General features: G+C 44.2%; 1 protein-coding gene across 1 annotated transcript in view; it reads left to right on the top strand.

Moving 5' to 3' along the window:
* The window catches only part of PIK3C3 (phosphatidylinositol 3-kinase catalytic subunit type 3), an 83,900-nt gene extending 73,759 nt beyond the window's left edge, over positions 1 to 10,141 (top strand). The window contains exons 24-25 of the mRNA XM_084780870.1: positions 4,656 to 4,781; positions 9,709 to 10,141. Of these exons, the coding sequence (XP_084636996.1) occupies positions 4,656 to 4,781; positions 9,709 to 9,723 (141 nt within the window). The 3' untranslated portion in view covers positions 9,724 to 10,141. The remainder of the gene's footprint in view (positions 1 to 4,655; positions 4,782 to 9,708) is intronic.
* The last annotated feature ends 3,116 nt before the right edge of the window (positions 10,142 to 13,257 follow it).

The raw sequence follows: 13,257 nt of genomic DNA, 5'->3' as shown, positions 1-13,257 counted from the left end.
GTTTGTGTCAGCGCTCTCCTTTCCCTGAATGGTATCCACGCTTTCTGTTTCACTGCAGTGTCTGTGAGCTGCTGGTTTGTTTGTGAGGTCATGACTGGTGTTTGCATGATAGTGACTACTATAATCCATCTCTGTATGTCATGAAAATTACCTTGTAGTAAGAAAGACAACAAACAGAATGAAGTGAATAAAAGTTCCTACTTATTAGATAACAGTGGGTGATAAAGCTGAACAAAGGGAATAGGGGCAGCATCTTGAGTTGGCGGTAATGTTAGTAATTTTAGCTGTGGCCAAGAATGGCCCCACTGGGAAAGATACAAACTCTTCCTGAGTAAATGTGGAGGGGACATTCCATAAGCCTGGAGCTCTGAAGTAAGACTTCTTACTATGGAAGAGTGCATCATGTTAGACAAACCGTCCACTCCCTAACAGACCTAAGCTTTGGGACTAGGGATGGTGGGTTGGAGAAAATGGTCTTATCTTCTAGGAGTTTTAAGTCTTCCTAGCTTTTTAAAATGAATAGCCCTCTCTAGAGCGTTGAGGGGAAGGCACTAAAGTGAAGATATTTAATGGATCCACGTATAAACACGACGGCTTAACAGCCCTGCTTTGTCATGGCTTTTCCCTTTATTTCAGTAATTAAAAGGAAACTTGTAAACTCTGATGCCAAGTTTATCCAGTAACTTAAAGTATTGTTTTCTATTGGAGAATTTAACGGAGACATTGATTTCCTACTAAACTTTAAAACAAAGAAATTATATATATTATAAGAAGCTATAAATAGCTGACTATATTTGAAGTAACCTTTAAAATTGAATTACCCATGGTTCCTGTAAGATTACCCATAGCTCCTACTGGATTAGCTCCTATGCAGTTTGGGAGGCTCCTCTTGCTTCTGAGCAGCCCATGTCTTGGTTAAGCAGATGCCAGTGGTGGTTCTCCCAGAGCCATGTTGGGTGGGGATTTGCTTTTCATTTGTTTTTAAACTTATTCTTTTAAATCCTCTTCTATTACACTGAGGAATTTTGGGTTTGTATTCTATTACAGCACAGATAAATGAACCCTGCAAGAAAATGATAAGTTAAGCCTTTTCCTTTCATCGGGATGAATCAAATGTGTTCCTTGCTGTAGTCATTTTCATGACTACATTATTAAGGCGTTGCTAGGAAAAGTATTCTCTCTGCTCTGTTTGTTTATTTGTTTAATTTTGAGATTGCATCCTGTGTAGCTGAAGCCAGCCTTTAAGTCATGACTATTCTGCCTTCATCTCCCAGAGTCACACCCAATGTAATCTAACTTTCTGAATAAAGAAAATCTAAAGAGGGAAGTCCACACTTCACTAACTGAAAGCTGCTGCTGTGTGGGAGATTTGGCGTTATCTCTTAAAAGATCTTGTTATAGTAGCTCATGTAAAATTGAACACAAAAAATACTTAGTTTAAACCAACCACTGTGCTTTTTTAGTATGAAAATGTGCTTTAGGGCCTTATTGGGAAAAGTATCCTGCAAACTTAGAATTGTTAAAGCTATATGTATGATTGAGTATAGCAAATTCAGACCTTACAATTCTAGTGTGCTGCAGAAACTTCACACCAATCTATAGGTTTTATTTTGTTAAATTCACACTTAATAAATTGTTCTTTGTAAATAAAAGACTAACTTTTATTGTGAGCAGGAGCAGGGGAAAGTACACCATTGTTCAGAGGTAGGGGTTTGTATAGCTTGATGCAGGTTGGGAGCGTAGAATGGTTTTCCGGTTGCTGTGTGCATCGTTGGAGAGCAGTGTGTGTGCGTACCGTGTGCAGATAGAGGCACTGGGCTGCCAAGGGTAAGTGAGGGCTAAGTCTATCACCAAGAAACAAATGGCGGCAACCAGCTAAACTGTGCTTTACCTGTTTAAGACTTGTGTGGGGACCACTGTCCAGTGTTACAGCCATTAGAGACACCGTGCTTTACCTGTTTAAGACTTGTGTGGGGACTACTGTCCACTGTTACAGCCATTAGAGACACCGTGCTTTACCTGTTTAAGACTTGTGTGGGGACTACTGTCCAGTGTTACAGCCATTAGAGACACCGTGCTTTACCTGTTTAAGACTTGTGTGGGGACCACTGTCCAGTGTTACAGCCATTAGAGACACCGTGCTTTACCTGTTTAAGACTTGTGTGGGGACCACTGTCCAGTGTTACAGCCATTAGAGACACCGTGAGATGTGTGGCCCAGGGTTGACTACAATGTCTGTGCAGCATTGGTTCACTTACACTTTTAGATCATTTGAGCATCTGGTAATTACTCACTGAGGAAATGTTATTGCTGTCTGTTTGTTACAAATATAATGTTTGAAATGGATCTACTGTGGTACAAGGTCACAAGTGGATTTTCAGGAACCAGGCACTTCAGGCATTCCCAAAATTGGAAAGCACTGTAAAAGTTCAGATGTCTTTCCATGTTCTGATAGAGTAACCTATTTCACAACAGTGACCAAGATTGCAAGTGCCTCTTGTAAGGCAGGGTACAAATAAACAGTACTGAGTTTCCAGCAACAAATGTGAGTAGAGTGGCTGTGTCACAGTGGATAAAAATGTCAGTTTATGACTTTTAGCTTCAAGGCAATTTCCAGTTTGTTTGAGTAAATATAAGTAAATAAATACGCTTAAAACTGAGCCATGTGTTCAACAGTGCTTAGTGTTTGGTGTAGGCTCAGCCAGGTTAACTGCCTACCAACTAGGATGGGATCTTCACAGCTACACAGCAGAATGTAGTCTCTGTTCCATACTATCCAGAATGTGTATGTTAAGAGATACACATGTGACTCAAAGCCAGAGAATACAGCAGCAGTGAGTGGAAGCACACTCAGATGGTACAGGTGCTGCTAGGCCATCGCTGCTGCACATGTGCATGCACTTAGGGAAAACAGGTGAGCAGCGACTGGGCGTGTGAATGCGTCCAAAGAACTGGGCAGGAAGAAAAAGACAAAAAGAAAGCGATAGAGCTGGAAGTGTGGCCCAGGAGGAAAAACGTTAACTTACGCAGCCAACAGCAAGTTGCATGTGGTTCCCGTTTATGAAAGTGACATGGACTGCAGAGAAGAGGCTGAAGGCTGGAGGGCAATGGCAGGTGGCCCAGCACAATCAAGCACAGCAGCACCAACTGACCACTTGTGCAGAAACCATTTTTTTTAAAAGGTTTCATATTTGTTAAAGAACGTTTTGTGCCAATTATATATTTTTTCCTTCAATGTAGGCACTTGAATTAAGTACACAAATTTTGATAACTTAGGCTAGAGTTTTATTTTGATCCTTGTGCTTTCTGATTTTTTTCCCCCGCTGTGTGTTCTTGAAATAGTACCAAAGTTGTCAGATATCCAGCCACAGAGAAACATGAAGGGCAAAAAAAGTCACACTCAAGGAGAACATTTTTTTTCTGTGGAATCCAAAACGAAAGAACCAGATCAGTAAAGACAAGCCCTCCAGAGTGCCAGACTGTCCCTACGTTTTGTGTCTATCTTTCTGTTGCCTCTCTGTCCAGGGCTGTGGAATCAAGTCACGTGTTCTACCTCCACACTTCAGCACCTGGTCTACCTCCACGCTGCAGCTCAAAGTGGTCTACCTCCACGCTGCAGCTTGCTGTGGCTGTCGATTGCGTTCCCTCCTCTTTCTCGTTTTCAGCTAGTGTTCTATAGTTAAATCCTATAAGAAGCTCCCTACCCATGCTTGTACAAGCAAACCAAAGAAACGGAAGACACAGGAGAGTAGAAGCAAGGTCAAGGAACTAGCGGAGAAGACGAGGGCATTTACAGGCGTGGGGGCAGCTAAGCAGGTAATGGAAGGTGAATTTGATGACTATACAGTATTGTCAGAATAAAAGGAAGTACAAAATTAAGTAGTTTGTCCACTTGGAAATCCTACTTCTATTTTTTGCTGAAGGAGCATATGTGGGTCATTTATAGTAGAGGGGTAGAGTGCAGTCATTGTGAGCAGGGCATAAGACTGTCTGGAAACACATCTTCACCACTCAAGTGTTCCTATGGCTGCTTCCTGTACCCTTGGTTTCTGAAGACAGACGTGCTGTCCTCATGGGGCCATCACAGAATCAAATAAGAGACTTTATGTACCACTTGCAGGAGTTTCATCTAAAATAGATTTTCAGTCACCCTGGCTTTTTTTTGTTTTAGGAAAAACAGATGCATGTGTTTTTCTAGTATTTAATGCTATTGAAAATGAATGATGCCTTTAAATGTAAGCTAAAAAACACAATGCTGCCTTTGGACATTACAGACCTATTAAAATAATCCCTTGCTGAGATCCAAGGGGCTGCTGTCTGTAGGAAAGGCGTCTGAGGAGGTCTGTTTATTTTGCCAGGGATTGATGTAGTTCCTGTGAACACTGACTGTCCCGGTGTGTGGGGGTGGGGTTGTTAACATGCTCTCACCTTGAGCTAGAATGCTCAGGCATGAAGTGCAACTTGGTGTTAAAGTAGTGGCATTTCTGTTTCTAAAAGGAACCAGTGTCTGTGAGTGGAAGCAAGACCCTCAGAGCTCCTTCCTGGCGTAACTCCTGGTGTCTTAATGATGTCTCTGTCAGTTTGAGTCTGTCTCCTCAGAACATATTCCTGACTCCTTTCACGAAAAGATCGGTGCTGTCTCTGGTTCTCTCTAGGTCCAGGATAAGTTCCGCTTGGACCTGTCAGATGAGGAGGCCGTGCACTACATGCAGAGTCTGATCGACGAGAGCGTCCACGCACTGTTCGCTGCGGTGGTGGAACAGATCCACAAGTTTGCCCAGGTAAGTTAGTTCTCCAAGACTGTGTGCACGGCCACCCTGGCCAGGTACTGAGGAGTCCTCAGAGACACTGCCTGGCATCCTTATCCTGGGGTTTGGTTTCCCATCAAACCTTAGGAACATTTCAGCAGTGGGTGAAGGGAACATCTTGAAATTCTGTCACTTCTACATAGAGGAGCATTGTAGAACCCCTTGGGAGGATTTCTTGTAGAGTTTTATAGAACCCCTTGAAACTTCTAGGTGGACAGAAGTCTTGACATGTGGACTTAGACACTGGTGGGTTTTGGTAAACACTGCAGTGTAGGGAGAGGAGGTTAGAACACAGGGAAGGCAGTGTGTACCCCTCACTGACGAGGCTCAGTAGTCACGTTAGCTGCATCTCTGGCGTATAAGGCAACTTGCCTGGTGGCCCTGCATGATCACCTCCGATCTATGTCCCTTGTATGGATTTCATCACTAAGATGGTTGGCAGAGAATGCAGGCTGCTTCTCTGAAGTCTTGCCTTACTCTCTGTATTCAGGGAATCTCTCTTCTTCACTTACGTTCAGCATCTTTGTGTGGATCTGTCACGCAGTATGCCACCAAGCCATCTCTGTTTCTTTAGTTATTTCTTTACTACTCCTTTAATGCCATTTCCTGAAGAGTGTTTTAGTGTAGGTTTTCTTGGTTTGATAATATCTTGAATATTAAAAGCTTTTTGTAACCCTTTCTGGTATTTAAGTCTATTTCTGTTCATTCTTTTACCTTTATTCTAAATATATTTGTTTATGTGTATGACCTCCTCTGTGTTAGGTTTATGCGCATGTTCAAAACACGTGCAGCAGGCAAGAAGCCAGAGTGATACTGCTAATAACTATGTGTTTTGTTCCAGTTGCTTGGAAGTTTGTATGTTTGATTGTAACATTAACAACATTAGCCAGCATAATCATATAAATACTTAATTATTTCCCAAGCTTGAGTCTATCAGATGATGAACTTGGTGAACTTTAGGTGACAATTTTTCTTAACAAATTCCTCTGATGAAGCCAGATTAGTTTAAAAGGCCAGGGTCAGCTAATGTCTATCCAGAAGAGAAAAATCACCTTGTTTAAGGATTGTTGTTACTTTATCTTTAAACACTTTAAGTCTTACACCTAGACATGCGCTACCACTTTGGGTACTATGAATAAATAAGTAGAAAATAAAATATACACTAAATTTTCAACACATAATTAAATGTCATAAGTAATAAACATTTCCACAAAACCCTTTTATGAACTTATTATTTCCTTCTACAAATGTCAATCATCACTGAGCCTGTAAAATGGGAACAGAGGAAGCTAGTCCATTGAGGCCCCTGTGGTTCTCTTGTGCTAAGTAGCAGAGTTTTCCAGTGTTTGTATTTTGTTTTTAATTGTGTGACTCCAGGGGCCATACTTCTGTCTTGTGCTCTGTGTTTTTGAAGTTTCCCTGTGTATATATTGGCCAGTGAAACCCAATTCTGCTGGCTTTACTGATCATGCTTACCCTGATGACTGGAGCCATATAGCCATGGCTGTTAACTAGCCACATTCTAAGTGAACACTAACATCCTTTAGGGTGCCCGGTGCACAGACTCTTTATATGTAGTTCCTTCTGTCTTGCCTCGGTAAAGAATGAGCCTCTTTGTACATAATAACCAATCTTTTGGGAACACAAGGTATCAGCCTACTTTCTTTTCTAGATGCAAAATAACTCTAAAGAAATGCTGTAGATGTCGTTGAGAGTTTCCATTATGTGGTACTCATTTCACCATTAGGACTGAAGAATAGCACTGTACAGTTTCTTCCGGAACAAAACAAAATACCGAGTCTATTACCAACGAAAGTCTTCACTATGAACCCCCCCCCCCTTTTATTTTATCAGTTTAGAAATTCTCTGAAGAGCCAGATAAATCCCTAAGCAGCAGTTTAAATAGCTAAGGTTTCTTCATTGTGTGGCACAAACAATGATGTGCCAGCCCATGTCCCACATGTACTCCTAATGCATTTGGTTTATTTGAGGAGGAACGACAAGGCAGCAGTCACAATGGCTGAGAAACAGTAATAACAGACCCAGCAGCCACCGATCAGGCTCCTGTATGTGCTAGCAGTGCTGTGAGCGCTCGGCATTAGCTCATGTGTTGTCCTGCGCACACTCACCATTTGTAAAATTGAGGCCAATAGTTAACGAGGTCCAGGTCCATACCTGTCACTAAAGATTTTTTCCATGGCTATGTACTCAAACCCTACTTTATTAAACATGAGTAGAGTTTGTTATGAGTTGGTATTATTATTATTATTATTATTATTATTATTATTATTATTATTATTATTATTATCTTGCAAATAAAAAAGAAATCATTTCATCTTTTCCTCCCTAATTTTCTGATGATCAACAGTAGAAGCAAACTGACCAGCATGAATTTGCATGCCTTTAATCCTAGCACTTGGCGGGCAGAGGCAAATAGATCTTTGTGAATTTAAAGCCACGAGGACAGCCAGTACTACATAGAGACCCTGTCTCAAGAAATTAAAATTTTAAATGAAAATACTTTAAAAAGTGTTCAAAAGCCACCAGGAAAAAAAAAAAGATACATAAAAGAGTTGTCCAGGCTGGGGTATGGTGGTGCCTGGACTTTAATCCCAGCACTCGGGAGACAGAGGCAGGCGGATCCTTGTGAGTTTGAGGCCAGCCTGGTCTAAAAAAAAAAAAAAAAAAAAAGAATTGTCCAGAATAGTTAAGCAGAAGCAAATACTGTAATTGTAGAGCAGCACAGGTTCACCTGCTGGTCAAGCTCATCCTGAGTGTCTCTGGCCTGAGCTTTTCTGTTGACTGCAGTCAGCCCTGAAGCTCAGCTGCCAGGCACTTCAGGCACTTGCTGTGTGGCTGAGGCAGTGGTTCCCTACCTGCATCATTACTGTGATGGCAGTCCTCTACCTGCCTGCTGGGGCCTCTAAAACTCCCTGGACATTACTTTTCCTTCATACATACCCTGTTTGACCTGTGTAAGAAAGGTTTCTAAACACTTCCATGCGATCTGTCTGTCCCCATCTGCCTGCTCATCTGCCTCAAGGAAAACCAGTTTCTACTTGCTGGTTTGGTCTTTTCTTTTCTTTTCCCCCCAGAGTTGTATCACTATAAACAATTTTATTTTTGAGATTGTAATTATATTTCTCTCTTCTGTTTCTTCCCTCCCAGACGTTCTCATATATTCCTCCCTGCTTTCTTTAAAATTCATGTCCTCTTTTTTCATTGTTATTTTATGCATAGGTGTCCAATTTATATATATACAGATATAGATATATTATCACTAAATAGAACCTCTTAAGTCTATATAGTGTTAGTGTATGTATATTTTCAGAGCTATCTGTTTGGCACTGGACAAGCAGTTGGTGTGCTCTTCCCTGGGGAAGAACCACCTCTTGTTTCCAGCATTCTTTAGTTAAATGTAGCTCTTGGCATATTCTGTGGCCTTGTAGGCTCATCCCTCTCGAGGTTGGCATGATCATTGGTTCCATCCTGTTCAGCTCATGTTTGGCAGTCAGGTTGGTAAAACTTCTGGGGTGTGACTTCTGACATTATTAAGAGACACGGTCTCAGAGCAGACACCTGATCCTCCAGCTCTGGCAGCCTTTCAGCTCCTTCTTCTGCGATGGTCCCTGATCTTAGGTGTGGGATTGCTCACGCCCTTTTTAAAATAGTTCTTCACGACTGTTGGGAGCTGAATGTTTGGAAGCAACTCTCATACTTGGTATTCTTAATCTCTCGCCCGCCTTCCCCCCCCCCCCCCAAAGCAGGCACTTTTGAAGTGTTTGAGAAAGCATTTGAGACCATCTGTTCTGTCACAAAAAAATTCTTACACACATAAAAACATACATAAACACGCATGGGGATTTTCTTTCTGAAGCGCTTCCAGGATCTTCAGACTGTTAGCATGTCAGTGTGGGTCCTTTACAGTTTGCCTTTTACCAGCATATTCAATATTTATTATGGGAAAGCTTTTAAAAAGAACCTTGTAGGTTTCATGACAGTCCCTCTCCATAGTGTCACCCTGAGCCCAGCCAACAGTGCAGCTATGCTGTGCTGAGAGTGCACTTCCTGCTGGTGAGCGGGCTCCTGTTAAGAGTTGAGTTCCAGTGTGTGTCGGGGCTGAAACATCTGCAGATATTACCCACCGAGCCTATGCTGGTTCCTGCCTTGTGATTTTGTGTCAAGGACAGTCCTTTAGAGAGTTCATTTCTTTGAAAGATGCTTTAATGAAAATACTAAAGTTGCTTCTGAAAATGCAAATTATTTCTTTCATTAGCATAAAATAAACATTTTACTATATTCTTACTCAAGTTGATACTTTACCTTCTATCAGAGGGATCTTGGCAGATTCACGGGTGCCTGCATACTAGAACTTTTGACAGATTTCTCCCTGTCAGTTCCCACGTGGTGCAGTTCATAGGCACTGTAGGCCTGAGGGCTGTGGGCCATTCCGGACGCACCCATCTTGGACTGAGCTGTATGCTGGCTTTGTTCTTTCACAACCGCTTTAGGTTTGGTTTTCAGACCAATGCGGAGTTCAGCACTTGTATTCTGGAAGAAATGGCACATGTCCAGTTATCTGCACACTATTATGCAGAGCACACTATTTGGAGTGTTACTTGGAATGCTTTGCCTTCCAGTGCTGGGTGGAGAGTTTTTTTCTCTCCCTCATAATAATTTTGTCATCTCGGTCTTGCGCCAGCAGCTCCTTCCCCAAACATTTTCTCGCATAACCAATTCCTCAGAAAGCCTCAGGGATCTCGTACACGGTCAGTTCAGTCCTGATCCTTGTGCATGGCATTGAGCAAAGCAATGAAGTCACTTTTGTTGATGGTTGTCTTAATCTTTTCTCATGAACAGTAAATGAAATCATTTTTTTGTTTGTTTTCAATTTTAACAGTACTGGAGAAAATAAGTGGAATTGGCACACGGTGATGCCTGGCTCAGGAAGAGAGCACATGAGAAGCCGCTGCTGTGTACTAACCCTGTTAGAGAGAGAGCCAAGAAGAGAAGGTGTCCAGAAGCCACAGCGTGCCCAGGCTTCGTGCCCTTGGGTGGGGCTGCTTCATCCTGGCATCGAGGGTCCGTTGAAAGCTGCGCTGTAGAGAACATGGTGTATAGTCACCTCTGTGATTCCACAACTCCGAAGACCTAGGTGTGAAGACTGCTGCAAGTTTGAAGCCATTCTCAAGCTACATAATGACTTCCGGGCCAGCCAAAAGTCAGTGTATATATTTGTTCTATAATGTATAAAGATAGAGGAAGATTATGTGTATGATTTAAGAAGCCTGGGGAAGTTCTGTTATGAAACAGTAAAGCGTTTTAACCTCTGAGTCTGAAATGCCTCGTTTTCCTTTCCCATAAGGACAGCACATTTCTTAGTTTTGAAGATAGTTTTTTATCCTCTTTCTCTTCTTTCCTCCCCTATTTTTGTTCATTTGTTTCTGCCTAGTTTATATAATATTTTGCTTTTACTTTTTCTCTAAGTTTTATACAATATACTACAATCTCTTTATAGTTGAAACATTGTTTTTTAGAAAGCTTTTGTGGACAGGGAGTAGTGAGAAGACAGGACACAGTGATGCACAGCATTGGCCCAGGCCTGGCCGTGTCCTGTGCCTGTGTACCCTGTACCCTGTGCCCTGTGCCCTGTGTCCTGTGCCCTGTGTCCTATGCCCTGTGTCCTGTGCCCTGTGTCCTGTGCCCTGTACCCTGTGTCCTGTGCCCTGTACCCTGTGCTCTGTGCCCTGTGTCCTGTGCCCTATATACCCTGTACCCTGTGTCCTGTACCCTGTGCCCTGTGCCCTGTGTCCTGTACCCTGTACCCTGTGTCCTGTGCCCTGTGCCCTGTGCCCTGTGTCCTGTACCCTGTACCCTGTGCCCTGTGCCCTGTGCCCTGTGTCCTGTACCCTGTACCCTGTGTCCTGTACCCTGTGTCCTGTGTCCTGTGCCCTGTGCCCTGTGCCCTGTGTCCTGTACCCTGTGTCCTGTGCCCTGTGTCCTGTGCCCTGTGCCCTGTGTCCTGTACCCTGTACCCTGTACCCTGTACCCTGTGCCCTGTGCCCTGTGCCCTGTGTCCTGTGCCCTGTACCCTGTGCCCTGTGTACTGTACCCTGTACCCTGTACCCTGTGCCCTGTGCCCTGTGCCCTGTGCCCTGTGTCCTGTGCCCTGTACCCTGTGCCCTGTACCCTGTGTCCTGTACCCTGTACCCTGTACCCTGTACCCTGTGTCCTGTGCCCTGTACCCTGTGTCCTGTACCCTGTACCCTGTACCCTGTACCCTGTGCCCTGTGCCCTGTACCCTGTGTCCTGTACCCTGTGTCCTGTGCCCTGTGTCCTGTGCCCTGTGCCCTGTGTCCTGTGCCCTATATACCCTGTGCCCTGTGTCCTGTGTACTGTACCCTGTGTCCTGTACCCTGTACCCTGTGTCCTGTACCCTGTGTCCTGTGCCCTGTGTCCTGTACCCTGTACCCTGTGTCCTGTACCCTGTACCCTGTGTCCTGTACCCTGTGTCCTGTGCCCTGTGCTCTGTGCTCTGTGCCCTGTGTCCTGTGCCCTGTGCCTGTATCCTGTACCCTGTATCCTGTACCCTGTGCCCTGTACCCTGTGTCCTGTACCCTGTACCCTGTGCCCTGTACCCTGTGTCCTGTACCCTGTACCCTGTGCCCTGTACCCTGTGTCCTGTACCCTGTACCCTGTACCCTGTGCTCTGTGCCCTGTGCCCTGTGCTCTGTGCCCTGTGTCCTGTGTCCTGTGCCCTGTACCCTGTACCCTGTGCTCTGTGCCCTGTGTCCTGTGCCCTGTGTCCTGTGCTCTGTGCCCTGTGTCCTGTGCCCTGTGTCCTGTGCCCTGTGTCCTGTGCTCTGTGCCCTGTGTCCTGTGCCCTGTGTCCTGTGCCCTGTGTCCTGTGCTCTGTGCCCTGTGTCCTGTGCCCTGTGTCCTGTGCCCTGTGTCCTGTGCTCTGTGCCCTGTGTCCTGTGCCCTGTATACCCTGTACCCTGTGCCCTGTACCCTGTGTCCTGTGCCCTGTACCCTGTGCCCTGTGCCCTGCGCCCTGTCCCCTGCTCTGGGCCCTGTACCCTGGCTGCTGCCTCCACAGGCAGCGCTGAGCATATCTGTGCGAGGTGGTGGAGTTGTGTGCTAGAACTCAGCAGGAGCAGTTAGTTGCCGATCAGTTGCTTCTGCTTGTAGACAAATGGAGATGTACATGGTCAAGAGAGTAGTTGGGGGGGGGGGCTGCATTTCACGAAATGGTTGTTTATCTTAAAATGATGACTGTTGAGGTTTTGTTCTATACGCTGCAGTTCTCAGCTCCCCTGAGTTGTGTGTATGTAGTGAAAGGTCAAGTGTGGCACGATTGTAGGTAGCATTAGTCAACATTAGCTTCTGTCACATTCATGAGACACAGTATCATTCCGCAATAAATGATGGAAGGTTTTGACATGTAGTTGTGTGCATCTGGAGGGGGGAGGGCAGCTTGCCACTGCACTTAGTAGGACACAGGTCTCTCTTCCCACCATGTGTGTTCCAGGCATCAAACTCAGGCGGCCAGGTATGGTGGCAATCACCTTTTTTGCTCAAGGAGCTATCTTATTGGCCCATTAAGTTATTTTTCTATGCAAACTGAGATTTGAAATAGCTCAAGCATGTTATGCGTCCTTTCTGAGGTAAGCAAAATAACCTTTACCTTTCAAGACTAGATTTCCCACCAATCTGTCCTGCTCTTTTTCTAAACAGTCTTTGAAAAAAGCAGGCATCCGTAGTGATAGAGTCCCCCAGTTATGCCTGTACTTTTGTGTATTGCAGTGAGGGGAGTTTGTAAGGAAAATTCGTATTTCATATTTAAGACCCAATAAATAATAAGTGTCAAATAACAGGATGTATAAAGGTTAAATGGCTGCACAGCTTCTGAGATTTCCACTAATTGTTATTTCTCACAGCTGTAAGGCAAACAGTTATGGGGAAATCCCCTGCTTCCATGATCGCTAAGATAGTGTCCCTGAGCTTCTTTGCTATAGATTATCTTTATCATCACAATTTATATATCGCACTCACACAGATTAGAGAAACAATAAGGAAAAGATCTTTTAAATCACCATTAGAAATTTGTGCCTAAAGTAATTGGCCAGGCCCCTTGTCTCCTGCCCTTCGTCTGTCAGTGTCACTTTTCTTCGTGATCACAAGTCTTAACCTTTCTTTGGTTCCTTCTGAGCCCTTGTCTGTTGGCTTGTCCTTCAGTCTTCTCTGACTGGCCGGCCCCGTTGATAACGAAGACTCCACTTCTGGACAAGGTTTCTGTAGCGTTATAATTAGCATATTTGCTGGTAATACATTTTCATTATTTCTGTAACTCTTGTCTCAGGGGTTGGCAGCCATCATGGAAAACATGTTCAGCTTTAAGAAGTTTGTGGATTCCCCATGTCTGCTGCTGCGGTGGAGACCAAGCCTC

Source organism: Acomys minous (assembly GCF_964271855.1).
Source record: "Acomys minous genome assembly, chromosome: 4".
Classification (NCBI taxonomy): domain Eukaryota; kingdom Metazoa; phylum Chordata; class Mammalia; order Rodentia; family Muridae; genus Acomys; species Acomys minous.
This window is presented reverse-complemented; position numbering and strand designations above follow the sequence as displayed.